Consider the following 25,184-nt stretch of genomic DNA (forward strand, 5'->3'; position numbering starts at 1 on the left):
GTTTATTTGCACCCCAGTTGGTTTTCAAGGTATGCAAAATTTATACCTGTTGTTACATATCGAGCGGGGTGCAGCTGAAACTCATGGAATAGAATTCTCTATAATTAGTTACAACGAAAAGCTATTTATTCAAACTTTTTTGTATCACTTTAGAAAAGTATTTAAGAAACAGCTCTAAGGAAAATGCGTTGAAAAATATTTTAGAAAATAATCGCAAAGATTTATGTCTATACCCCGCTCGGGTTTATGAAGGTTTAATGACGATGTTTCCCATTCTGAAAGTGTTATAGGTAACTAAGGCCGCCATTATTTGAGTATTTACAAGGTGCCTACGAGGCACAAGGACGGTTTTGGCGCTTTAGATGGTTTTTAAAGTGACAAAATATCTAAAAATGATGTATTAAAACAATTTATTATTTATAGTACATGTTAGTTGAACATAACAATATGTATATGGTCCGTAACTGGTTAACATGTGTATAGATTTTAGGAAATTAATTTATAAATAATCGCTTCCTGTGGACATAATAGACCCGTATTTCAAATTACTACTTACTAATAAGTGAATAAAAAAACAGTATTTCAATAACTATATTGCAATATTAATAAAGGATATTCATTGTTTATAAATTTATTTCTATTCAAGAATGTATAAGTAGGTTTGATAAATACAAGAACTTAAGTTAAAAGCATTCTATACATATATTATTTATATAACAATTTTCAAAAGTTGAAGATTTTAAGAAGACAACGGGGCATTGAGGAGTTTCATATTCTTTCATATAATTTTTCAGTACATCAATTTGTAAGATAAGTGGCAAAATATTTTTATAAATACGTCCAATGTGCATAAATATTTATAATTTGAATCTTTTCTTTTGAATTATCGATTCGTCTCTTCCACAAAAAATCACTACTGCATACGAATTTTGTTGATGATATTCATAATTGAACACATAGAATCACTTTTTACTCCATGTTTCATAGCAGCCTGTATAAGTTACGCTTAAATTATTTGTTCATGATTCACTTTCTCACGACTACGACTAGTCATTTTATAGAGAGCATTTCTTTTCCAATTTCCAATGTAACATTATTTTAAACTACCAAACAAATTTAAATTCATTCTATTCTATGCTAGAGCACTATTAGTATTAACTGGTATTAATTATTGTATTAACTCGTGCATTAATTTTTTAGTAGGTACATTGGATAATTACATTTTGTTGTAGTTAATCTGTAATGGTATTTTTTCATATGTGTGTTCCTGTGAAAAAATTTTAAAAGAATTTAATGTACATACATTGAAAACTAATGATACTCTTCAATGCTCATTGCAAATATAGGTAACTATAGTTTAAGATTGCATGCAGTAATCATTAAAGTTATGTTTCAATGTTGATACTTTATCATAAATTGATTTTAAGATTTTATAACTATTAGTTTAGTTACTCATAGTACCTGAAATACAACGTGATGCCGAAGTTCAAGCAACCTTTTGTACGACTTTATTCAAATATTTCTAACAGAGCATGGCATAGTAACCATCTATCCATATTAATTATTACTAACATACATTAGGTACTGATAAAATTTGGTAATTTTCTACTTGGAAAATTAAAAGTGAGAATGAACGATGAAAAGGAGATCTCCTCCCTTTTGAAATATCTGATGATAGGCTCTACAAACTGGAGAGAAGAGTGAGATTTCGAATCTATTTTATGCTAAATCTCAATTGTAGGTTTTTTCAAAAAAGTTGATCGGATGATGTGTGTTTCTGATATCAGCAAATCTAAATTTAATTTTATTGGGACAAAGTACCTCTAGTTTATTGCTTAATTAGGTCTGTTGATTTAATAAATTTTTTCATCAGTTGTGTCATGCATTTAACAATTTATGATTATGATATGATTGAGTTAACCCGATCATGATTTGAATGTTTCGAAAGAAATCCAGTACTCGTTCACTGTTTTTCGAAAACTTCGATTTTCAGATATTTGGATTTTCCAATATAAAGCTTATCGGTGTGAGTGGGCAAATCTCTAATGACGGCTCAATGATAATAAATAAAAGTCCATAATCACAGAAATAATATAGGAAAATAAACGTGAAATATAGAAAAATTAACACACGAAATTAAAGCGCAATTTTAGAATTTTTTGTTTAGTTTAAACCTTTAGACCTTAAACGTCAGCTTAAACAACAGATATCGACTTTTATAGGTGTTTTATAGATGGCGTTTATTGACAAACTTCGGTTTAAACCTAACCGACGATTCAGGGGTGGTTTAATAAGAAACTGAGAACTCTATCCTAGCTTTTCCAAATCGTTTACGTTTTTACGATATCATGTCAAGTAAAGAGTTGAAACTCAATATTTACTGCCTTAAATAGGTTATGAAGATGTTACATTCGCCGTATTACCTGTAACAACAACTTCAAATCTTTCACTGACTTATACGATTTCCTCATCTATCGCACTTATAAGAGAGGGTAAGGCGGTCCTCCACCAATTTTGTAAAAATTTTGGTTTTCAACTGCAAAATTTTACAGGTGATTTATTTTAAATTGCTCCACTTATTTTTTCAATTCGTTGTTATATCGAAGTGAATTGACTCACTACTTCAAATCTTTTTCTCTTCTCTTCCAGGTCAATGAATCGCTTTTTTGCATTCGATTCATTGTATTTGTTCAAAAAGTTGGAGAAGTTTTCAGTTCATTTTCGTTTATAAATATTCATACACCTTTTCATAAAAAATTTAAATTAAGAATTAATACAAGCAGATTTTTTGTTCTATCGGAAAAGTTAGATTAAATTACCGCTGTTAAAAACATCTGGATTCCACTGTGGCCTCTAAAATAGAGCAACTTTATTTTTGGTTTGAACTAGAGTTTAATTCATAGTTTAGACTTCAGTTTAATATCCAGTTGTAAATTCATGCCTCAAGTAATAAAAATCAAAGGTTTCTGTGAAAACGCAACGTTCGGAAACTGTGTTAAGAATTTCCTTATGGGTTAGGACCCGTAATGAGCTGATGTGTGATCTAACCCAGGACCATAATTTCCGAAAAGTCTTCCGTATAATTAGGAATTATTGGTTAGGAATGTTGTATAAAGGTAACGTTCTCCTGATTCTATATGTTATCGAATTTATTCATTTAAACGAAAACTTTTACAAGGAAAAGACTTTATCATATGATATTTCAAGTCATTTTTATTTTCATAAGTAACTTTTTATTATAAATCTATTTCAATTAGATGTTATAGTATCCAAATTTTATCAGTATACTAACTAGAAGTCGGAATAATTTGCTTTATAGAATAGAAGGGAAAATAGTAGGTAGATATGTAATATACCTAACAACTTTTAGAAAACTGTTATAGTTGACTGACTTATATATTAATTATATTTTATTTGTTATAAAAAGATAAAGAACATAACATTTGCAGTTTATTTGGAAAATGATAAATCAAATGTATTATCCATTTAATTAATATTAATCTCATTCATTATTCATACGAAATCTTTAAGTAAAACCAGTTATGCTTACTTTGTCAGCTCTGTCTTATAGTAAGTAATACGATACAGCTCTAAGCAATACAACGAAAGTAATAAATTTATTTTATATATAGACTATCCAAGAAACGGATTGGAAAGCCATTTGCGACAAAAATACTGAACAGAACCACTTCAGTGTGAAACAGTGTTAAAAAAAATTCGGACCATCTTTAAAAAATGTTTTACTTAAAATGAGAATGAATCTTAACCTCAAAATTCATTAAAACAGTATCTAGTCACTTATGCAGTTCTGTTTAACATGTTTGCACCTAATAACTGATTTTCTATCAATCTATTTCATAACAAGGTATGCAATAACTAGATATATTATTATTTGGATAGAACATGAACAATCCCATAGACAAGTTTGCACTGGATAAATATATTGAATAAAATAAGTTCGAATGAATATGTATATAGAAGTTATTCTATTCATGAATATTATTGAAACTGTTATAATTTTATACCTTCAATAATCCATTTTAACTACAAATATTCACTTAATATTTAGAATATATGTATCGATACTTTTCTGCATAAACTATTCATATTATGCTTGCATTCCGAAATTACACCCCTAATTTTGGCCAGTGATAATGATGTCTTGAACCATATACATCATATTGATAACTTGTTCCAAAAGATGATAGGTACCCAGCGTGTTGACGTCATATTTATGTCGACTTAAAAGTAGTGCTAGTATTTGATTACACCACTTATGTTCCCAGCATTTAATATGTTTGAAGGAACTATGGGACTCCCAAAATTATTATAAATGTAATGATGTTTTTTATTTGTTGCAAAAATAACAGAGAGCTAATCCAAAACATTTACATGTATTACCCGGAATATAGAATAATTTATGGATATTACGGCTAACATTTCGTATTGCTTAAAAAATTTATCACTGGCAAAGGATCTGAAATGTATTTCTAAATACAAGCTACATATAATACATATTGATAACATAATATTGTGAATACTGGATTTGGAAACGCATAACAGTGAATTTAATATTTATTTCTGTTATTTTCACTTTTAGCACTACAAAATACTGTAGATATTCTTTATTATATTATATAATTAACAAATATCAATCGAAAAAGTATTTGTGACCAGTAAGACTGTAGTAGTTAACTTACTGGGCTTCTGAACGATCTTACAACTTCAAGAATAAACGTGAAAATAGGTTCAAAATTCCAATCAGCAATTTGTCTTGCTTTCTAAAAACTTCAAGTACTAAACTATTAGTCAATGATTAGGAATTCGAATGAAATCTGTCGATATCAAAATTAATTATAATGATTTTGTTTGCAAATTTAGTATTCTAATTTTTTATTTTTCAGCAGTTGAGCTGGTTACTCATGCTTCTTCTAAGTTGGTGTTGGTTAATATACGAGGAATATCTCAAGTACACCTCTAAGAGATAATTGTGTATACTCTTAGATGTTGTACATCCTGTCTAGTTATTAAAATATATTTAGTCTGATACCACTTAGAAACTCATTATCTTTCATTATTAATTATAAATTTATGAAGCGGTTTCTTATGTATTAAGTGAATGGATATTCTTGTGTCTTACAAGATATTTGAAAACATCGGTGTCTGAGAACACTTGATGATATGTAAAATTGGGATTATTTCTAAATATTTGGCCGAGATATCCTTTTATCTAGCATATAAATAAAAGAGATAGATAGATTATAATAATTTTGAAGATATTTTCATAGTTTTTTAGAAACGACAGTCAAATTTTGGCTTATTGAATATGTGTTTGCATTTAGTAATCTATTACGTGAGAGATTAGACGTTTAGTGAAAATTTTTGATCAGTTTATTGCTCATTAGTCCCTGTAATATAACGCACTTGGAGTAAAAATATCCTAAAGAAAAGTGATCGAAAAGAAACAAAACAGAATAATTTTTACGGACGGCGTAATTTTAAACTAAAGCTCGTTTCGTCATTATCCTAAAGGATATTTGCAATTAAGTGCTTTACTTATTTATGTGTGTTTTGCACATATCTTGATGGTGTAACACTTAACTTTGCCAAATTTTGCTTGACGTGGAGCCTTCACCTTTTTAGATTTATTTTCCCTATGATTTTTCTTAGGTTCATTAGTGAGTACTCAGCGATTAACGGCTAACTCACTCCGTGTAAATGAACCTTATTATTCTTTCTCAACTAGCTGTAGTATACTTACAGCTAGACCACTAGAAACTATGATGACACAAGGCTTTTTTATTGGATAACGAGCCTACACTTCGGCGAGTAGTAAATAAATTAGCCGGTCATATCCATTAGGTTCATTATCATGTTATTTTAAAATAAGGTTTGTCCAACCATAATGCACGATGTTAAATCTGAGTTATACCTTTGCGTCAACTTTTTGTCCAACTTCGTTCGATAGTTCTTTGTTTTACTCTTTGACAAATGCTATCTATCATGGAGAGCTACACAATTGAGCAGCGCTTTAAGATTGTTGTAGGTTTTTATAAAAATGGACTTCTAAATCGAAACGCAGCTATTGAATTTTTTGTTTAGCATCATCGATCAAATGTGTTCATACTCGGGAGAATTGTGGTAACTTTTATTCGATCGGAATTGGAGAAGATGGAAAAACACCTGTTCATGGTCACCTAGTTCATTCTGCAAAAAACATTGCTCCAGCTGAACTCGCTATCCTACTCAATACTTGAAGGTCTCACTGATGCGGATTGCGAATAAAGTCTTATATTTATACCGACAAGGTTCAACTGACCTACGAGTTGAAACTTACTGGCAATTTTTTTGGAGGAGTTTATGGGCTGGACTATGATAACTGGCTTTTTGTAATCAGAAATTACAGATACAGGGCTGGACGATAAGTGGTTCCAGCAGGAGGGCGTTATTTGGGACAGTGAACAAAACGATGATTCTTTTGCGCGAAAAATTCAATGGCGTGTTAACTCACATTGTAGCGTTGTCAATTTACATCAAACTGTCAAGAATAGTTTAAGATCTGAAGGATGAGAAAATTTGACACATTAACGATACTCAACACATTTTTTGTGACAGATCCTTCTGTAATAATAGATCAAATTGAGATAATTCTCCAAAAACTTTTTGTGCATTATGGCTGGATCACCCTTCATGATTCAGTATGAGCTATTCTATTCAGACTTGTAGTTTTCTAAAATATTGCTTATTTCTACATATACCGTGAATTTTTATTCAACATATTTTTATATTGTTTTTAGGTCTTCCTACTTTTGCTAGTTCTAGTTCTGCTTTTTATTCTCATTCCTCTAATAATGATTTCAATATTTCTTCTATATTAAATGTTTTTCATGGAGAAGTTCCATCTTCATCTTAACCTATATTAACCATTTTGGTAAAATAACAAAAGAAATGTAACAATGACTAGTCCGAGCACTTCAATCGATATAAACACTATTTTGTCAATTTCTTCAAATTTGATCATTTGTTGTTTTAAGGTTCTAAGTTGTAATCTATAAACTTTCAATACAAACGACACACAACTTTTTGAACCCTCTGAATTCTGAATCAGATACATACTTACACATTTAAAAAATAAATGATATCCAGTGCAATATTAATTATAACTTCATAATTTGTTGAATATCCATAGAAATAAATATATCTGTATATTAGATGTAAATCTCAAATTGTCAGAGTTGCCTATTCTTTGTGCAGAGTCTATTTATTTATCAAAATCACAATATTTCTTAATTCTATGGCAACCCACCAAGAAAGCTAGCAAATGAATATATTTCTAACAAATCGAGTTATTTTGCTGAATTTACAATTTAATTTCAAAACACTTGAGGAATCGTCAAATATGTTTATTTTTGCCAGTATTTACAAAACAATTTTTTGAAGTTTTCTTTTTTTTAAATCCTTTATTCAAGTTCAAACAAGATCTGTGGTCCCTTAGTACTCATTGTTATGGACATTGTATTTATTTTTCAGATGGGATACAGTTCAACTGTTTTGAAATTACAGTAGAACCTCTTTTTTGGTCAACTGCTTTGGAGTACTCTTTTGGGACCTTAACTAGTGGGTTGATCATCTAATCAAAGAAATTGTGTATAGCTCTCTAACTTTTAAAGGATCAGTTAATAGTACTAAATATCCTACAAACTCAAGAGTGTCTATAATGAACATAAAGGAGAAGATTTCGTTACGGCTCGTAAATCTTCCAATATTTTATAAGCAAAAAGTTGCTAGTGATATTTCGTTTTGTCCTTGCTATGAAAGGACGTGTCAATTATTTTTATTATATGGAGATGTTTCCTTAGGCATTGGACTAATCAACTTATTATCCCCACCTATTTTTTTTCAATGTATTTTTGAACTTAGAGTTGAGGGTCGTACTACTTTTAGTGACCGCTGTTTAGAGGTTCTACTATATTTAATAACGGTTTATTAAGTAAACTACACTTAATGTTATTTGTAACCATAAATTGAAAAATATCATTTACAAAATTTAGGTTACGTATATTTTATACAAAAGAAGACCCTATTGAGGCCAAATAGTCATATAAAATATTAAAAAGAAATAAAATAAAAGCTATATCGTATGATAACTCGAATTTTTAAAACCAACTGCCTGTTCCTCCTCCTAATTTTGATCCAATTCCACCTAGCCCTTTACCAAATATATTTCCCACTTTCCCACCTATCATAGTTCCTACGTTGGACACGAAGTTTCCATCTTCTCCACTTAAGCTTTCCATTATTGTCACTTTCGTTTTGTTTCTGTTCTCGCCGTCTTCATCGATTCCATCCATTCCACTGTAAAATAAAAAAAAAACTTGAAGAAACTACTAACTGGCGATTTCATGTCGAATAGCTAATGAGCAGATTGTAAAGAATTGAAAGCCCTGCTAATTTCCTTTTTATTGAAATTGATGACTTTGCTGATTATGTCTCTTAATTAACATGAAGTCTGTATTGACATGTTTTACAAATATATAAAATAAGAATCAGTATGCAATGATGTAAGACGTTTAAAAATATATATTTTTTTCAATTCATTTTATCAAAAAATTCCTTTAAAAGGAATATAATAAATTTACCTTTCGGCCTGACCCATAGTAAGTGCACATGTAGCTTCTTCTGTTTGCATTCTTTGAGCTATTGTCTGATAAGCTTTAGAATTCAATTTATCTTCCATAACGCCTTGAAGTTCAAAGTCTGAATATATTTTCTGCAATATATATTATATGTTATGAAATCGCATTGTATTTATATTTTTTTTATTTTGATTGATAAGTACCTAGGTATACATACCTTTATGATATGAGCAAGGCACGTACATTGGTAAGGGTGCAAAGTATGATCCAATCTTTCAGACAACCAATTACATAACATATTAATTTGGCTTGTATACCACTGTTCGAAGAATGTTAGAATCCACAGTTCATCTGTAATTTTTTGTCGAATTTGGTCCATGCAATTCCTTGTGAAATTTACATAACCTTGTCCCATATCTTTGCCCGACCCGGAAACATTCTGAAAATACAATTTCCAATTGGGTAAACTTGAGTAAAGTAACTAGAAACGTTGTGCCATTTAAAAAAAATTTTGTTTACCGTGAAACTTAAAATTGATCCTATGAGACTGCCTTCATCGTACCTAGATAATTTAGACAATGTTGCTTCTAAAACTGACATCATTTTACTTATCAATCCTTGAACCATGTTGGCATTTGTTTTTTCTATCATGTCATCGATCTTGGTATGATATTGATGCTTAAAATGAAGTTTGTTACAAAAATATAAATATACACTTATTCGAACAATGTTCAAAATTACTGGCATTCACCTTCAGCACTATTATGAAAAGCAAGAACAAATAATGAAAGTTAACTGTAATTACAGAATAAATCATCTTAAGGATCTTAGGGTTTTCTTAATTTCAATCAATGGTTGGATGTCATACTCATTTATGATCAATATACCATACAAATCATCATGAATAGATTAACGCTTATACAGGTGATTTTGACAAATGGACCTATCAATTGGCCGTAAAGATCATATCATTTCACACCTCTATATCAAGTGACGACTTGGACACTAACATTATTAGTGTTATTCGTAAAAGTGACAAAAAACACACAGAAGTATGGTAAAATTTTTCTAATACCAAATAATAATATAAACTAGGGTAAATCATTTAAGTAGGAAATCGACAATGATAAACTTATCTTGATCGAATTTCTATGTACAAAGTTATCATAATACTTTTCATAAGTTTGGGGTATCGATTAGACTCAAAACGTGGGGTGCTTCAATTTATAATTCGATTTATCGCAAAAATTTAATGTCATGTTATATTTTTTACTAAAGTTTAATATCAATATTTTAAATAAATAATATATACCAAGTCAATTCCATCTACTGCACATAACTTCAAAGACTGATTTTTTGCGTCCAAAATAACGTTCACCATTGCACACATTTCAGATGGTATAATATAATCGGTGGAAATAAAAGTAACAGATTTCTTCAACCACTGTTGGAAGGCAGATTCAGTTCTTTGTATGCAGGACTCCATCATATCACAAGCCATCAGCTTCAGTCGTTGCTCTAAATGTTGTCTAAACTCTGCATCAGGCCAATGTAGGTCCCTTATGAACGATTGAAGTGCATCAAGTTTCCAAAATAGATCTTCTGATGTTGCACATCCCATACTAAAAAATTATTCATATATTTTTGTAAATGAAATATATGACAAACAATCAAATAGATATTATCATACCCTTTAATTTCCCACCGTTCCTTCTCAAAACCTTTGTGGATAGATTGAGCAATCGAAGATTCCATGAGATCCACGTATCTAACTACTAACGGGGCAAAAGTATCTCTTAAATGTTGATGAAATCGTCCATTTTTCAAGTTGTCTGAAATAGTTGAATAAATTTAATAATACAACTAGAACAAATTAAAAATTCATACATTAACTTGAACTTTTTTGTTTTTAAAATAATCAAGAAAATGGAGAGAGGATTCATGAGTAATGCCAAGCTTTTTTTCTAATTGAGCATTAGTAAGATAAATCTTATTGTACGAGCAAAAGTATTGGAAAATCTAGGAAACTCTCAAACACCCTTAAACAAACTTGGTCTACCATCCAAGAGGATTTGCAGAAGAATGGGGCCGCTCATAATCTATCCGAGAGTCAAGCAAGCTGATCCGTTTCCCCTTCGTATTCAGGGCATATCATAAAAATTGAAAAATATAGCGTACAACTCTACTAAAGGGAGATCTGACGAAAAATCTTCACGAAGACGGAACTGTCAAGTTTGGACAACCCAAGGATATGAATTGGACAATCAGATGCTTTGCTTAGTAGATCGGCATTTAGTAAGATAAAATAAATTTTTGTTTTTTTGAAAGCTTTGGAGGAAAATATGATGTTTGTGGTTACTCAAACATTCTAAAATATATTTAAGCTTTCAATTAAGTTTTTACAAATATTATACTCCTATACATTTTCAAGTGAAAAGTCAATTATTTGTATAACAATACAATAGCCGATTTAATAGTTTCGTTACAAAACTTACCGTCAGCTCTAAGATAGTCGTTGAGGATTTGAAACAGTGGAAAAGAATCCCAAGTGTCTACTGGTTGTTCGGCTAATACTCTGTCCATATCAACAGCAAACAAAGACCAAAATATTTCAGCGTGTTCAACCAATAAGTCGCTAAACCACGCAAAGGCCTGAATAAGCGAAACAATCAAAACATTAGTAAATGAGATTCATACTTCATTCGGATTCTACGATATTAACAGAAAACATCAAATAGAACATGCGGTTTTATCAGGCGCTGACTGAGGTACACGACAATCAAATATCATATCATCAAGATATAGCTATTCACAAAAATTTATATTTTACAGAAACATATATTTCGTTTCATTAGGTGAAATTACATTTTAATATCCATTTCTCTTTATTTTTAATAATAATTTTTAAATCAAGTTAATTAGATAATAATACTTTTCATTGTGTGAGACAAATTTAGAATAACATATTATGTTGAAGGAAATTATGAAGCTTTTTTTATATGCTTTTTTTTCATGACCATGCTTCAGCATGAATCTTATTATTTTTATAGGACTGAAAAAATAAAACTTTTTGGTTAGATTCATATTAAAGTTATTGTTTTTTTTTGTCATAGAGCCATACTGAGAACTAACGGATTTTTAGAATATATCTGCTATACTTTGTACCTGATACTTGTTGTACAAGATCATATATCATATTTGATAACCAAATAATATGATCATAGTTGAAGGCTATGAACTTTGAAATATAAAGGATTATAAATGATGAATCCATTTTTCAACATCCGTATTATTAAACTACGATTCCAAAACTAATAATACTTGTAATGCAAGTGTCAGAGTTTATTTAAGACTTCCACCGTTTGATACATGACGAACATACGCGGTAGTCAAATTCGTCTCACACGAGAGAATGCGTATCTGCTATTACTGAGTTCACGTTAGCAATGATACAGTTTCGCAGATCACCCAGGGTTGTTGGTAGAGGCAAGATGCCAACAGCTTGAGTAACATAAGGAATATTTACACACCGTGGAAAAAGGAGATCTCGATGATCAGGTCATTATTCCCCCATTATTCCATCGCTGGGGAAAGGTTCGTACAGCAAGGTGGAAGGAGGACAAACATCCCATCTTCTATTAAATGAAGTTCCGTGAATTTTCCACCAATTAAGAGAACATATATTGTTCCAATGCTTCTAGGTATCTTTTTCCAGTTGTAGCGAGCATACGAGCACTGTGTCTATTGACTTTTCCAATAAGCTGCTGCCTTATTCCTTATAATTTTTATTGTAAAATTTGAGGCGCTTCTCTTTTTCATTAGATTTTAGAGCCTGTATAGTAATCGATAGGGCTTGTACGGCAAACGTACAGTTGGTTGAGGAATTTATATCTCTTCTGGTAAATTTGCTTATAGTGCGAAAAAAACATTTCTTTAATAAGACTGAAATCTTCAGATACGTGTGATCGTTCTGTACTTTTTTTTAAACAAAGTTTACTACTTCTCAATGCAACCGCTAATAAATTTTCTAATTGGTAGGCCAAGACCTAATTTAGTACTAAATATCATATGTATTACAATTTGTGAATTATTTTTTGCAATGTCAAGCAAACGGAAAACCTTGTGCTTCACAGCAATCTAACAATTGACGAGTTAGTTGAGCATCATTTGGTGATCTTTTATATTGCTTATCAAAAACTCCTAATGTTCTTTTTATGGCCTTAATTATTGTTTTACGGATTTCTACTTCAAATTAATTTATATTTAAATGAATACATGAATACACTACTCATAATAACCCTGAATAAATACTAAACATGTATTTATGAGAGAGAATCTTACTATGGCAACAACAAATAGCTTTAATACATGTGGAAAGCTTTGGTGCATCGTCTAAGTTAAAATATCATTCATTATATGAAGATTTTTGATTAACAGAATAGAAATTTATATGGCACAAGTGAATAGATATATATTTCTGATACATTTACCATAGAGCCAATTTTGCAAACAAATATGCGTACACTGAAAAGCAGTAGCAATTTTTTAGCTGTTGTTTTAAATGTTTTCGTGATGTCGAGAGTAGAAATTTTTGTTTAATCAGCAACATCTTTGAAAATATTAAACTTGTGACATGATCTCTATAATGTTCGTAATGTCTTTTGGAATTCTGATACCTTGTTTTCAGACAATAATTAAAAATTAAATTCGGGCTGTATTTAGTATCAGTCGGCACCTGTTTTTAATGAATGTGTTATTATAGAAAGTCAATGATTGTTTATATTGCTCTCTATATGTTAATTTTTAGATTATCTTGATAATAAATATTTATTAATTTGTAATATTTGAACAACAATAAACCTGCACGTATGACTTCGCTAAAGGATTATATAGAATGGAAACGGAGTGTCAATTTGAATACGTCACACATGAAATATCTAGTATCTATCTAATAAATAATTTGAGAAATTGAGGAAACCGGTTATACATCATTGGAATGGGAGCTTTATTGTCCTTCCTTTTCAGGGCCTAATTTAAAGGACTGGGGCTTTGGGACCAAAAATTGTTTGTCAAATAAATAAACAGTTTTCTTCTGTCAAGTTTTTCCATGAAACCTAGTAGATATCTGAAATCAGAATTTAGTGTTAATGAACGCAGCTTTAGGACTTAACCCGATCATGATCTGAATGTTCGGAAACTCATCATGTTCTAAATAAATAGAATTAACGCACAAAAAAGTTCTTATAGATCATGTTTTGAATTTGAAATTTCCACCGAAAATGGAACGCGAAGTTCGGAAACTGTAATCTATATCTCGTTCTAGGTTAAGATCGACAATCAGCTGTTAGGTGATCTATCTGGTCCCGGTCTTTAGTTTGTTTGTACATTATAAAAATATATTTACTTCCATCGTATTGAGAAATAAAGGATCAATAATGTCATTACAAGCACAGAATTAATTTTTGTAGATATTGTGTACATATTTTTGAAAACATAAGCGAGTTTTGGTTTAAATAGCGCCAATTTTCTTATGAGCATTCCTTGCTGGTAAAGATGTTTAACAAAATGACGTTCTTTAAAATCATTCTCATGGAACTCTTGAAAATTCTGCATTATGTATAGATCAAATTTAACACTTTACTTTCCCTACACATTTCTGTTCTGGTACTGATGCTATGCAGCAAATGTTCCCAAATCTCAATTTAGTGCTCTGAGGTTATCATCATTTTTATTTTAAACGGATTTAAAATAATTTTTTTCTTAAAACATGTAATCAGTTTTAATACTTTTATTCACTTATTGACGTTATTTTCAAGCTGCTCAACAAAAACAAATCAATTTTACCGAATTGTTAAGATTTCCAAGTAGCAAACAAAGAAGATTATTAGCATTTCCTTGATTAACAAATAGAAAATTGCACATATAGAATAAATTTATTCCAGTTATTCAAGAGTTGAAACGTTACCACCTACTATTCAGATCTTTCTGCATCTCGATGCAGTCAAGAAAATATGAGTTTTAATTAGTTTTGTAAATTTGAATCATTACTTTTTGGCAACTTTAACAAGATATTATTGGAAAGAGAATCAAGCGCCCATAAAATTGATGTGTTACCTGTCGTCTCTTTTAACTGAAGTTTCTAAATATAATATCCACCCCTTCTGGGGGATTGAACTACGATGGCTATAAATATTCATTTAGTGTCTTCCTTGAATATAAAATTACTCATATTATTTGAATTACTCATATTATTTACTCGAAGAAGATGTTAAGTATGGAAAGCTTTCAAATTGGCATCCCGTGTAGTAGTGTAGTCATTAATAAATATCTGTTCCATCTCATATACTAAAAATCTTGTTAATATTAGTAGATATTTTGAAGTTCATATTTTATGAAATAAAATATTTAGAAAATTCACTATCGATATCAATTGTACAATTATTATTGTAAGAAACTAATATTCACACCACGTCACTTGGCTAGATAACCAGTAGGTAATAAAGAAACAATGTAAGTCAGTTATTTTTCAATCACCTATTTGAAGTATTGATATTGAAGTTCTCTCACAAATACGGGATTTTTCATATAAAAAGACCACACTTTATTCACCTTCATTTATTTTATTTTTATTTTCATATATTATATTTATTCTCATATATTAGATTTTGTTTAGTTATATAGTCTACATAATATGTATATACAGAATAAACAAATATACTGTCCCCATTTTGACTTAACATGCTTTCTTAATATATGAAATGGATATAAATTACACACATAAAGTTTTTTAAAGAATACATATGCTCAGAAAATAGATTGTCACAGTTAATGCAATGCTCGAGAGTTTTTGTTTTATATATCTTAATCTCCTAATAATCTATTCTTAAATTGGTATCATTTATATACTGATTATTTTAAATGAATTAATACTTCATATGGCCCATAATTAATAGAGTATAACAATTACGAGTATTATAAAATGTGAAAAGCCTACCTAATTAATGTGTAAAAATCTCAAATTTGTGCGCAATCTTTTGCATCGGCACTTATATCCCGTAAGTGAATCCAACGTCCCTATTAATAAAAAATGTACTTTTTGTATCTGGAAATCACCATTTGTACAGTAGAGAAAATTCGTATATTGTAGAATAGACTATGAAATACTACATAGAAGAAAGAGAATATGAATAATGTGAGAAATAGGTATGTATACATTTTTGGAATTAACTTGATTGGTGCATGCTGATTCTCATGCTAACTAAAAGTTTACTAGAGTTTGATTAACAGCGTTACTTTTTGAAAACTGAGCACATGTATTGTCAAGCACTGCCTCAATATCAATAACAAACGCCAAAAACTTCCAGAGTATTACACATTTTTAGGTGATTTTGCCTTTATATACTTCAATATATTCACTAAATGACTGTAAGTTTTTTTTGCCCCAGTAGTTTTTTGCTTACGAAAGTGGCCATATGAACACAAATAATGTCGAATGTCTGGAACTGTCATTTAATCAGGATATGTTCGATACGAAACATCTATCTGCAATTTGGATGCCCCGATTGCTTAATGGTGATCAACAATCAAAAATACGGTCGAAACAATGGTTCTCATCCGAGTAACGTGCTTCCAAGGAAGTAAAACCTGTTTTATTGGCCAAGGTAATAGCTATATTTCTTGGCGATTCCAAACGAGTAATCATTAATGATTATTTAATAAAAGAAAAAATGATAACTGGGTAAAATTATGCTAATTTGCTGCCACGTTTTTGATAGCGAATGTAAGAACAAACGTGTGCATTTGTTGAGGAACAAGGTTTTGTATCATCACGACCACAGGTCTGTTCATTCTTTGTCGCAAAAAATTATAGTTAAGTACACCTGATATGACTACACCTCCAATTTCTTTCTTTTACCAAACTTAAAAAAAGAGCTTGGTGGAAAGTGATGGGGCTGTGTGAAGAGTTGAAATGAGATTACGTTGAAAAAGTAATGTAACGTTCTCATTGAAATCTCAGTCTCCGTCAAATCACCCTCTGAACAAAATATAATTATAAAGTTTATTTTTGTTCTTGAGTTAATTTATTTAATTTATTAGCTATACAGAGAGACCTCGTAAGTTCCAATATGTTGTCTGTTTATATATGTATCATAAATGATATGATGCATATACCTTGATTTTTGATTTTGGAAATTATGTGCTTTAGTGAAAATCAGGTTACATAACCTGATATGGTTACAATACATAGACTATAGATAAGAACGTAAATATTCATCCATAATTGAATACGAAGTGTTAAAACAGAAGTGAGTTTCACTATCCCAAATTTTTTTTTGTTATCTACATAACCTAACCATAACATAACCTAACCTCACAGTTCCCTGTAAGAGTCACACTATTAGCGTGGCGAGGGCCTATATACTTGATATAAGCGTTTCTGACACCTGATATATTGATGCAGTTTCTGATTATCGCTGAGGTCAGGATTCAGTATATTTCGGCAATTCACTCTTTTAGTATTGAGATTCGACTGTATTTGAGAAAATAATTGTTGCAGACATAAATAAATGCAGGAATGAATGCATTTGTATTTGTAATTTGGCCAAACATTTACATCACATTGAATGGGGTAATATTTGGAAATGACAATTATAAATATATTCGAAAGTAATTGATGATATCTCCTTTTAATTTTATGTAATAAAATTTTATCTATATTTTTTCTGCCAATTTCAGTGATAATATTTTTAGTTGAATTATATCACAATATTTTAATATCATTAAATTAACTATTGACTTATTGCTTTTTTTGTATTGAAATTTTTCTTTTTTTATCATATAATATATATTCTCAGAACATATTTCCATTAGATAAATACACTACATATCATAATACAAATATATTATGATTTTTCCATTAAATGGTTAATTTGTAATTTGATCCAATTTGCATAAGTATAATTCATTCTATTAATGTATCTCCAGATGCAAAAATACCATAGAAACAAAGTTGGTATCTGGTAAACGAGCTCATTATGGTATTGCTTCAAACCTACGTTAACACTGATCTGGACAGAATTGGTTCAAATAGGATAAACATAAGCTGCTTTGTTATTTGATACATAGAATAGAAAAGAATTCGTAGATCTAGCACTGGAAATATACAGTGTATTTATGGAGTAATTCGTTAATATTTCAATTTCTGTTTACAGGTTTACAGCTAAATGTTTGTATAAAAGTTTTTAGAATAGTTTGATTCATTCCTAATAAATTGATTACAATGTAGAAAAATTGAACATCAAAGTCTACGCATACATATTCGAGTTTTCGAATACTTATTTATTCATCATCGGGGACTAAAATTATGGTCAAAAATATGTATAAAAGTATAACATTATTGAAAATTACTCACATTAATTAATTGAGAGCTGAATTTTGATAATTTGAAAAAAATATTAAATAAATAAGATTCAGAAATCAATATTCAAATTTGACGCTTGAGATTGATTATGGTTGCTATTCAAATCATAAATGATCTAACCAATGAAAATAGAAAAAAATGGACTATTCCTCAATTTTATTAATTCTAAGGTGTTTGTTATAACTAGATTAAGTTTAACTTTATTTTGTAACTGTTTACAGCTTCAAGGAAAGATTATTATTTCGAATAATCACGTAATACCACAACCACTATAATCAATAGTCCGGTTCCTAACTACTAAAGCAAAAGCTGTAGTTAGATAACTATACAAATGTTACTTTTATAGTTCAATTCAATATATTAAGAAAATAACACACGATTAAAGTTATTATTAATAGAAAACAGTGCACAGGTAAGTGAGACTTTACATGGGATGTGTTGAAGCAATGAGAATTTGTACAGCATCTGCGTCTTTATGAAATGATCAAAAATCTGATGTGTGATATCAGGGGAAACCTTCTGCAACTCAATATGTATTGGAAATTATATATTCTTCTTCATCAATTCGTTACAAGCAATAGTGACAAATCGTTTAAAAAATTTACAGCACTTCTTAGCTTTAACAAATTAATATTGATGTATCTACGAGTAAGTACGTAAGTACGTAAGTACTAGCTAGCGATGGCTGCAAAGTCCAGCTGGAAGGAGCTCGTTAAATAGGATAACAAGGGCAACGACGAAGCTGATTCGCTCCTCAAACTGAAATCAGCAAAACCACCAAATGGCCAAGAACTCATTATAAACTAAATCAAACTAAAAGAGTAGCTATTATATCTCTGAGTATTTTGCTTGCAAAACAAACACCCGGCATGAGACAAATAAACAATGGTAACGACCTTTTGCCTTTCTGACCAGTTAACTGCTCCACTTGAACAGGCGCGACGGGTGACACAATCATTAAAATACCGTCTCCATTTAATGGGCATCACGGAGTATCTGGAATGCCGCTGATGCATGTATGAAGGAGAAACTACAGACCACATCATCGATAAGTGCAAAATAAAAACACTTGGACAAATCTAATGACGCTAAAAGGTTCAAACCAAAATGATCGATTAGATGTTCCGAGGACATCGGCCATTAGTTATTTTAAATGGAGTAATCGGAAAGCCCATGTGCGCAACGGTCACTGATCACCTACTAGCCTACAACTATGAACATATGACCATGGCAAATTTTTGCAAACGTTAATTCTATATTAATTTACGGACTAAAAAAATACTCCAATAGGAAGACATTTATAAGAAACCGTCTATATTTCAATAACATAATAAGTTGTTGCTTGAGTTGTCGAATAAGTTGAATAGAAAAAACATTGAACTTATGGACCAGTATATCTCAGAAAATTTTAGATTATTTTTTTGTTACTAAATTTTGGATTGAGTTAACATTTAACCGATGTCACTGTTTCTTTTTGTATTAGATCAATATGTCAGAAAACATGTGTATTTTCTTTTTTATTATTAATCGAGAGGAGAGATATTAAACATAATGCTGTCAACCACTCGATAGAACAAAAAATAACAATCTCATAAGTAGGTACCAGTGTAAAGCATTGGATTAGAGCATTTAGCAAACATATAAAAGTATATCACGACTTTTCTTAAAAATAATTCTTTACTTATTGGTAATACATATTTAGAATGGTAATATGTTGAATAAGCTAAATTTTTTTTAGTATTTCTCTCAGTAAATATGTGACCACCTGTATTCTTGTATTAAAAAGTATTTATTGTGTGTAAGTGTACAAACTCAGAGCAGAAAAACAATATCTACGCGAAAGATTATATAATATATATCTTTTCGAGTTTTATCATCAATTCTACAATAACTTTCTAGCTAGATATAATGTTCATCTCACAAGATTTCTGCTTCAAGTTACTGAGTAACTGTCCTTTATATTCCAAATACTGCAACAAACAAGGTACATGGGACAAAACTGTGGTAAGTGTACAGAATATATTAGAACGATATTTTCAGAATTCATATATATTATTCAAGTTATTGTTTGCTACATCTGAAGCTCAATATCACAATATTAATGTACAAATTTCAGAAGTAAAAGTATTATTTCTCATTATATATACATATATTGAACAGCTTTGGATAAATATAATCGCGCAACAATACATTTCAACGCTAATATTTTAATATGTTCCAACTTCTGACAGCTAGAAGGATGAAGTTAGAAAAATGTAGCAAATGTATGTAATTGAATAATTTAATTTTGTTAATGCTGTATAATTCAAAGAAGCAAAAAAAGCAACAGCAAGTGAGGTCAATGGATTTCTATTAGGATGATAAGGCATTTTTATTAATCAGTGTAAATATTCAAGTTACAAAAGCTAGTAAAACTTGATATTTACTAGAATTCGGCTTGAGTCATCAACATTATTGCAGCCCAATAACTACCTGCGACAATACGAATAATGGTTTAATAATAGTGATAGGTATATAGTAATGGTTTCAAATATATTTTTTTCAAATTTAGATGCAATCTTTAGAAATTACTGTTTCACATCTACCTATGGTCACCGCGCAATCAAATATGTCGATTCTCCTGCTCTTGCTCCGAAACTGAAATATTCCGAGTCATTAAAAAATGTTAACAGCAAAACAACTACAAGGAATTGTTTATTTAAAATCTTTCCAAAGTATAAATAAATGTGTATGTTGAATTATCAACCTTTTAGTTAAAAGTGAATAAGATAAAAGTTATTGTATATATCAGTTCAAATAGAAAGGACAGTTACAAAAAGTGAAGTAAAATACGAAGTAAAGAGAGAGATAGAATATGTACGTGCCGTAGGATCTGGTGGGGTGTAACTAGCATGCTGAGGCATGCAATAGCGAGACACAGAAGGGTGCTTGGCGTCACGGCCACCAGGGGTGCCTGGAGCGGGCGCTACTGGCTGAGTATTTGTATTTGCGCCCGCTGAGGCTGCTTGACTTGACGGTTGCCGGTCTGCCTTGCGCAGTTGCTACATATACATACAGAACACATAACAATAAGTACATATCACACCGTACATCGGGAAAATTACAACAAGCTTTCAAAGAATTTCAATAAACTGTTTTTAAATCTTTTATATACGAGCAAAAAAACAAATTATTGTAATAAATAGTAAAGGGTTCCAATTGAAAATTTATTTCTCAGATACCCGAAAACCAAAAGTTTTTTCAAAATGTGAAGATACATATCATATTTTATTGGAAGGGGGACGAATTCCACTAATCTATAGACGGAGTAACATAAATTTTCGATTTTAGGTATACCCACAAAAAAAATCCAAAACTGGAAGATTCGGTGATCTGCCTGGATCGTTTCTACTAATTCAAAGCAGTGGAGAACGCTAATCCAAAAACCTTTTTCATAATGTTGGGGTGCTCCGTCCCACCGGAAAGTTAGTAAATCTTCTAAAAGACTACTTTTTTGGTCTAATATATCAGTATATAATAGGTTAATAACATCTTCTAAACAAATGAAATAAGTTGTTCCATTGAGATTTCCATCAATAAATAATGGTCCTAAAATGTTATTACTTGAAATGCCGACACATACATTTAATTTCTTAGTTGTCTGTATATTTGTCTTTGAGAATAAATGAAGACCACTCTGACTTCAATAACGACGAAAATATATACATTACTCATCATTTAGCATGAATGTTTTTTTATTGGAAAGATACATATTGTATGAATAGTGGAGTTCCATCTTAACGTTTGACTTGTTAATTTGGTTCATGTTTGATCTTTTTGTGTTATTACTGATATTTAACATATAAATTGGTTAAGAAAAAATTAGGAACGATGCGGAGCTAGAAGAGATCGCATTTTTTAATATAAATTTTGTATCAAAATATATTCTCCTTCTTACAAATTTTGACATTTAATTCACATTTGAAAGAATTCTTGGTTTGGTTTCTAAGTAGAAAATGTCTCATTTCAAATTATTACTGTCGATCGCTGCCAATGCGCTTCTTTTCTTTTCGTTTTAATCGCTCACCAAATACTTATGAACTAAAAACCCATTAAACACGGTCAGTAAATGAGATTAACTTAATAACAGGTTTAGATATAACAAATCTAAAAATGAATTCGCAAAAGAGAGAGAGTGGTGATTCAAGTAAAAACACAATAATCTACACAGATAGCAGGCAGCCTCATGAATAACATCAAAAATAACGAAATAAAAAGTGAAAGAAAGCCAAAAAAATCAAACAGAGAAATCAAAAAATTGGGCATTGTACAGTTGGCACCACACTCTGCTCTGTCAAATGCTCAAATGTCTCGAAAAAATGGCAGAACTAGAAATAGGAAAAGTACAAAAAAATTCACTCTGGGTTATAAATACTTAAAAATATGTTATTGAAAGGAAAAAGATGGAAGGGTGGTTAGGTAGTTAACTAAGTTTCCAGATTGTACAAAATAAAGGTTAACACAGTGGGCCTGACTGAAATATTCACACAAAAATTGTTTGCATAAAAAATAGTTAAGTATCAATAAATGGACGTTGGATAGATGGATGTTCACCATATAGAAAATAATATTTATAGAATATATTTCTGAAATATTAGCGCTCCATAAGTGATTTTGGTATATTTTTAAAGATGATTGAAAAGAGATGCAACCAAAATACATCAAAGACGCGAATGGAAGGAAACAAACTTGCGATTTGCAATTTTTTCGTTGAACGAGTTTGAAATATTGCTTTATATTGAGCTTTCTCACATTTTACTTAAACTACAGTTCATTAAGTGAAAGTACCAGTATCTGAAATTTTCGAAAATTAATAAAGGAACCACGAATCAATAACTTTTCATACTTATCTTTTTTTGATTATACCAAACAACCGTAGACTGATTGCATTCGAGGCTTATATTAAAGAAATTCTAGCTATCCTGTTTTTATGAAATTTTTGACGTCTCCATAATGGTAGAAGTCCCTTGTCCCATTAGACAGTTTTTGTGGCCGATCTTTTCAATCAAAACCCATTTACACCATTAGGTACAAAATAATAACGAAGTACTTGTTAAGTTTTGTTTTTTGTATATTCGATAAGAAACTTCTTAGCAATCAAATTTATTATGGAACCATGTAATTTATTATCGAAGGATATAATAACAGAATATGCACCTAAGATTTTACAATCATTTTTACCAAACTTCCCTGATCGTCATTTTTACAAATTAAAGCCAGAAATGTGTATGAAATTAATTAATTATTTAAGCTACACAGAGTGTTTATTGAAATCCTTCTTATTCTTGTGTTTTTTCTCAACTTCAAGAGTAAAATCAATAATAAAACTTTTTTTACAAAATTTCTCTTGAAATTAAGAAAAATGCACGACAATTTGATATAATTAACGAAATACAACAGCTGAAAACCGACACTCAAGTTTTTAAATTGGAAATATTAAAAATACAATGTATACATTAAACCATCCAATAAACATATATTAATTACTTTATCCGATTTAATTTTTTTTATAGTTATTACCACCGAGACATGTATATTTTTATAAACAATGCTTGACAAATTCATACACAATAAAGTCTGAACAGTACCACTACCAAACACAAAATATAAACATTGTTTTTCATGATTTTTTGGATCGATATGAAAGCAACGGACCATAAATTTTATTTTAATGATCCAAAATCTGCTATTCCATATAATTAAATAATCTGCAATGATCTATTGTTAGACTCATTATTTTTATTTTACTTGAAAAACTGAGATTTGTACGTCTATTATTAGATGATATCTTCCAAATTCTTCCACGAAAGACATTAATAATTCCTTCCTTTCTTTCAAAATACTAAAAAAGATATCTAAAGGAATAGCAAAGAAATTATATTTTACATTATTCTTGAAATCAGTTCAAGTCACAAATCAAATAGAAAGTTTTCAAAATGTGCACTAATCAGGAAATAAATTCTATACGAACCAAATCACGAATAATTATAAACATATGGATAATTCATTTAAGGCCCATACTAAATGCACGGAAATAAATATATAAAGTACTCAAACTGCCAGAGTACATCCTCAGTATTCGCTGCGAAGCTTAGCACAATAATATAAGCATTAGAAATGTGCCTAAACTCAGATAAAACTAATTTCGTGATCCTTCCAAAGAGTGAAAGCTTTTAAAAAATAGATAGCACAACAATAATATCAGTTAAAAATTAATTAATAACAGAAAGTAGACTTGTTGGCAAAGACCGTTGCAGAAGACTTAGAAAAACTCTAACAGCCATATGTATATTATTATCCAATACTAAGAAAAAAAAAACGAAAGATAAAATAGAATGAAGGATTTCAAGGAAGCATCTTTTATAAAATAATACAACCTAATGTCACAAATGAAGTATGGCCTAAAACATTCCACAACTATAACTTCATTAGAAATATGACAAGCAACCATGTATGTATGTATATGAAATTTAATTTAAAAGGCATATGGGGCACTATTTAAATTGTATAGTCCTTGACACACTTTACGTTAACTAACTAAGATCCCATCACCAATTAACCTTCATCTTCTATTTTTATGATAGACATCTAAGAATTAACAATTGTCGAGAAGTTTCTTCGGCGTTTAAATTGTTCTATCTAGTATTCTGAATTAAAAAAATATTATTTTTGAATAGGAAATGAATTCAAATAAATTGAAATAATAAGTTTAGTACCCTTAATAAGAAACATTGACAAAACATCAGTTAATAATGTTTCGTCCAAGTTTTAGTAAACAAAGATTTGGCCAGTTAGTTGTTGTCGATAAATAAGTAAAATAATTAATAATTCGTTGTCACTTAGTATAAAAACTTTATATAGTCTTTATAGTCTTATTTAAAAGGGTCTTGTTGAGATACCCCAAGCTAATACTCTTTCAATAGTGTGTCGTTCCTTTTCGAGCGTAAATCAAATTGAGTAAAGATTGGAGAGGGTCTCCCGATACGCCCTCAACTGCAAAGCTGTGACCACACAGTAAGGCAGGTTCAGTAAAAGATCTCCATATTTTTTGTTTCGATAGAAAGAACTGTAAATTATCTAACTAGATA

The 25,184-nt window shown here is 30.1% G+C and overlaps 1 protein-coding gene across 10 annotated transcripts in view; it reads right to left on the reverse strand.

Moving 5' to 3' along the window:
* Positions 1 to 398: 398 nt before the first annotated feature.
* Positions 399 to 25,184, reverse strand: part of LOC130451713 (calcium-dependent secretion activator) — an 82,971-nt gene continuing 58,185 nt past the window's right edge. For 5 of the 10 annotated variants that reach the window (XM_056790908.1, XM_056790909.1, XM_056790907.1 and 2 more), the window contains 8 exons: positions 20,922 to 21,098; positions 11,132 to 11,288; positions 10,327 to 10,468; positions 9,949 to 10,258; positions 9,156 to 9,314; positions 8,854 to 9,075; positions 8,640 to 8,770; positions 399 to 8,355 (listed from right to left, as the gene is read on the reverse strand). In XM_056790908.1, coding sequence (XP_056646886.1) covers positions 8,157 to 8,355; positions 8,640 to 8,770; positions 8,854 to 9,075; positions 9,156 to 9,314; positions 9,949 to 10,258; positions 10,327 to 10,468; positions 11,132 to 11,288; positions 20,922 to 21,098 — 1,497 coding nt within the window. In that variant the 3' untranslated portion in view covers positions 399 to 8,156. The remainder of the gene's footprint in view (positions 8,356 to 8,639; positions 8,771 to 8,853; positions 9,076 to 9,155; positions 9,315 to 9,948; positions 10,259 to 10,326; positions 10,469 to 11,131; positions 11,289 to 20,921; positions 21,099 to 25,184) is intronic. The other 5 variants (XM_056790915.1, XM_056790914.1, XM_056790912.1 and 2 more) reach the window with 1 other exon arrangement.

The sequence above is a fragment of the Diorhabda sublineata genome, chromosome X (genome assembly GCF_026230105.1).
Source record: "Diorhabda sublineata isolate icDioSubl1.1 chromosome X, icDioSubl1.1, whole genome shotgun sequence".
NCBI classification, from domain to species: Eukaryota; Metazoa; Arthropoda; class Insecta; order Coleoptera; family Chrysomelidae; genus Diorhabda; species Diorhabda sublineata.